At 41.4% G+C, this 4,374-nt stretch overlaps 1 protein-coding gene across 1 annotated transcript; it reads right to left on the reverse strand.

Annotated features, from left to right (window-relative positions):
- Nucleotides 1-135: 135 nt before the first annotated feature.
- LOC110985669 (uncharacterized) lies at nt 136-4,374 on the reverse strand. The gene is made up of 3 exons (XM_022246855.2): nt 4,231-4,374; nt 3,625-3,797; nt 136-1,960 (listed from the first exon to the last, which is right to left on the reverse strand). The coding sequence occupies exons 1-3, from the start codon at nt 4,276-4,278 to the stop codon at nt 1,714-1,716; spliced, it is 468 nt and encodes a 155-aa protein (XP_022102547.1). The 5' UTR covers nt 4,279-4,374; the 3' UTR covers nt 136-1,713.

Raw genomic sequence — 4,374 nt, forward strand, 5'->3', positions numbered from 1 at the left:
AGGCCAAGAATAAATAGAACATTATCGAACATTAAGTCACCCAGGAGAAAAACTTCACAACCTGTTATACGAGTACTGGGTGTTTTCAAACTTTCAAAACCACAATGAAATAAGCCGGAACTAAATAGCCACATGCTCTGTACTTAAGAAAATTTATTCCGCTAGTGCAACAACATATAGCAAGTTAGCCGTACATTCAAATACAATGTTTCTGTGTAAAACTGCCACGTGTGCAGGTCTGCATTGGTTCAAAAGCAATTCCATCAGTTTTCCAGAGAGTGAGAAATATTTTTCTTGGTTTGTACTGCACTGCTATTACCAGTGGTTCATTTTTTTATCAATTAGAAAAATCCTTTGTTTTATTACTTTATTTACTTTTGTTTTCGTCATCTTTAGATCACGTTACCCAGATAATGTTGCAATTGATATCAGTGTCCATTTCATTATACTTGGGAACTTATTAGTAAGAAAAAAACAGAAAAAAACCAAAAGACAGCCTTTGCAGAGGAATTGAAAAACGGGTGCTGAACTGTCTATTGAGTATACTGACGCAACGTGCACGTATAGATCTCAGTAAAATTAATGTCCTTTAAAATAAAAGTAATCCTGGAGCCAATACAGAAATCGGTAAATTACTTGCAGGTAATATGGGACTATTGCTCTCAGTGGTGTCAGATTTGATAATTTGATACCAAGACATTGTTCTTAAGGTAAGTATTTCAAATCTTCTTTTTTTAATACATGTCATGCAAATGTGCGTAAGCAGAGCTGTTAATAGGGAGTTGCGACATGATTTTATCAGTTGTTAGAACCAAAATGGTGCATTAAGCATCAGTAAGCATGGACAATTAGCGCACAATAGCTGCATGCTGCCCACAAAATGGGCTGTAGTGAATCTGACACTTATTTTTTTATTTTTTTTCATCATAATAATACGGTTCTATATTCTTTTGTCATGCCTTGAAAAGAGGGGAAAACTACGGCGAGTGTATAATCGCATTATCCATCAGCCCGAGTGTGTTAGAAAAAAAATCTCCTTACATCAGCCCGTGTTCCAAAATATGGCAGTCGGCTGGTTTAGAGATTCCATCTCCAATCTGTAGATTTGAATCTACGCCCTTGTGTCCCATCAATAGCAAGTCAACACTAAAAGAGTCGGGGCTGAATGCACCACACACCGACTTTTTTTCCGATATCGTGACATGACTTTTTTTCAGGAGCCGAAGATTGAGAACTCCCCACCCCCACCCCAAACTCTTTGCATGACACCATGTATGTGAAAATCGAGTGTTACGTTTTTGCTTAGCACCACTTTTGTGAGATAAGTGGTCATACGTACAGCCAACTTTTGCTGTGCTCAATGCACACGGGCTGACGTGTGTGGCCTTGAACTCCAAACAACCGTAATAAACCATACATCAGATTGAGTTTAAACTTAAAAAACTAATAAGGAGTGCTTTATCTGCGTGCCAAGTTTTTAAAAAGTCGGGAATGGGACAGCCGGGTCCTGGGGTCAGACAGTCCTACATTACCCGGCTCTTTTAGGATAAAAACAGCACATAAAACATTAAAGATGTTAGCATCAAACTTTCTAGGCGGCAATCCTGTTAGTGTTACTTTACAACAGCAATGAATGTAAAAGACACTTCAGCCAAAATTCAGTCAAGCGCTATCTAGGAGTACGGCGGTACCTCTACCCGTTTCAATATTTTTCTAACAAGTGTACTCCCAAAAAACTGGGGACTGGCCACTCCTGAATCCCCAGTCGTTGGTCACAACCGCCGTCGCGGTGGCACTGGTGGTTTGGCTTGAGCTGGTCACGATGCCGACATGGCCCCCCAAAGCGGCCACGTTACCAATTCCGCCACTGCCACTTGTCCAGCAACTGCTGCTTGTCAGATAGTTGGAGTTGGAGTTGGCCCACTCATTAGCCCCGATCGGGGACCAGGTCCACCAGTGCCTGTGACAGCAGATCGTTATTGGACATTCATTTGTTAGTTTTCTCAGTATTCACCCTGTTCCTTTCTGGCAAAATGGCTATACTTCTATACCGAATATTGTACATGTATTTTAATTTGCTCATAATGGTCATGTAACCAGGCGATATAACGCATTATTACCCTGATTCTCGCGCAGTCTCACATCTTAATAATCTATACATATGGACTAGCAATGGGTTCACTAATGCACATATATTGGCCCCAAGGGACCGTGAGTGAGCAAAAGAGGATCTTTTTTCCCCTTCGGCTGAAAATAAGACCCTCTTTTGCCAAGGATCATTAAATGATCGGTGCATGTGCTAGTTCACAGGTCCGGGAGAGACTTCAGCTGTTTAGGTAAGGGGATATTTGCGAAGAAATAAGATGGTGGTACGACAGGACGATTGCGGACTGCTGTGAGGTGGGATATGATGTTTTTAACACCCTCGGCAGTGCACAGCATCCCGACGCTTCACCTCTGGCGCTGTGAGTATCCTCGCGTGTTAATTCATTATATCTCACATTGACACAGTCAATAACAATTGTTGAATGTCTAAGCCAAGGATGGACACTTAAACTTCCTTAATAATGGTTTCGTCGTGCGAATAGCACGGACTTTGCGCGACAAGGCTCAATGAGCCGGGTCGCTTGGGTGCGGCCGCGATGATAGGTTTGCCTTTGCGCCCCTGTATCCTTGTCCAAATCACTGGCTTTAAATTGCACGTGACACTATGGGAAGTGGCTATACAGCCAGTATTGCAGATTTCCAGATGCAGCCAAGTTATTCGGTCATGGCGTACTGAAATTTTCGGAATGTTAGAATATTTAACTGGCTAATTAACATACAGAGCAACGTTCATTTCTGCATGTGTAACCTAGCATTATTTGAGCCTTTGTCCCTCGCGCCAGACGTAAATCTAGTTTACGAGGGTCAGTGGCCTCATTTACCTATTCAAGGGTCTGTTTTGTTTTGTTTTTGTTGTACAAGTAGTGAGATGTTTGGAAAAAACAACTTTCAGCAAACTCGCAGTGTGAATTATGGACAAACCCCCAAACATTCCAACACAATATTTGGAAAGCCAAACCAAAGCAACAGAAAACCAAACAGAAATCAAAATAAAACAAAGCATAAAACGAATCGAACCAAAAAGGAGAAACCAAAGGAAGCTATTCGAGCATCTTGAAACTAAAAGGCAAAAGAGAGAAACATTCACTCTCGAAAAGAGTATAAGTCCCTAATGGTATCCACCACAAGAGAGTGAAAAGCGCTCATAAAGCGGAGCAATATGAAGGGCAACTCTTTCTGAGATAGTAGGTTTCACTCTTTTGAGTGAATGTTGCACTGTTATGGAGTGGGTGTTATAAGAGACTTACTCTGAGAGTGAATGTCAAGTTCATTCTTTTGCACTTAGAGAGTATTTTTTTCGTGGACAGAATAGTAAGGTTTGAAAGTCTGATCGTTTTTAAAGGTTTGATCCCTCCTTATTCAGACATTTCTGAACCGCGGAATGCAGACAAGGACTCGGAGTGTTTAACTCTAATAAACAGATATCAAAAGAATTCCTCAATACATATTTGTAATAAAACAGACCCCACAAAATGTAAGATAAAAGAAAATGAAACAAGAGCAGTGACTTATACCTACCGTTGAGGGACGCTGGCCCCGGCCTCTTCAAGGACAGTTGCTACGAAGATGTTGCATTTATTTGTGTTTGTTCCAGGCCACGTCGAAGATGTAAGCGCCCAACGAGTGCTCCCCACGTACCCCAGGGCAACGTTTGCAATGCTTTGACCGGTGACTGCTTCAGCCTTGTGCAGCTGCAATGAAATCGTGTCAACGGGTCCTAATCATTTTCAAACCAATACTTGAGTTGATCTTGTGGTTGGTGTATAATCGGTTACTGATGAAATGTTCCATCGGTTTGTCTGAAAGGCAGTTAACCACTTTTTAGCCTTTTTCGATTACTAAAAAAGTGGTTCCCCTGGAAAAAAATCATGGTATTGCCTGCTCCCAGGAACCATGACAACTTTGTGTCTTGTTTTCATGCCAGAATTATTGAGGGAAACAGCGACTTCTGCACAAAGGGCTTTTATTCAGGCCTTTCATATTTCAAAACGTCCTCTTTCTGGACGTTTGGATTTGTGTCTGCAGCCCCCAAACATGGAAGAGTAACTTCAAATTCAATTTCCAAAGAAAAACATAAGACCGAGTGATTACTGAAAATTATAGCGTAAAAGTCGCAAGACTTACGTAGGCAAAGGCTCCAAGAAGTACCAAAAGTACAGCGATGTATTTCATGGTGCAATATGCGGTTGATTCTGAGGACTGGATGGCGCACTGGACAGTCACAGAGACGTGAATATTTCATGTTAAGTTTTCTTCCGGCTTAAATAG

This window comes from Acanthaster planci, linkage group LG04 (genome assembly GCF_054643075.1).
Source record: "Acanthaster planci isolate LZ-2023a linkage group LG04, COTS_SCS, whole genome shotgun sequence".
NCBI lineage: Eukaryota > Metazoa > Echinodermata > Asteroidea > Valvatida > Acanthasteridae > Acanthaster > Acanthaster planci.

Excerpts from the sequence above, each read along its gene's own strand:
- LOC110985669 (XM_022246855.2), bottom strand. The coding sequence starts at position 4,278 with ATGAAATACATCGCTGTACTTTTGGTACTTCTTGGAGCCTTTGCCTAC. Across the intron at positions 3,798-4,230 it reads TTCTTGGAGCCTTTGCCTAC|CTGCACAAGGCTGAAGCAGT; the intron begins GTAAGTCTTGCG and ends ATTTCATTGCAG. Across the intron at positions 1,961-3,624 it reads GGGGCCAGCGTCCCTCAACG|GCACTGGTGGACCTGGTCCC; the intron begins GTAGGTATAAGT and ends CTGCTGTCACAG.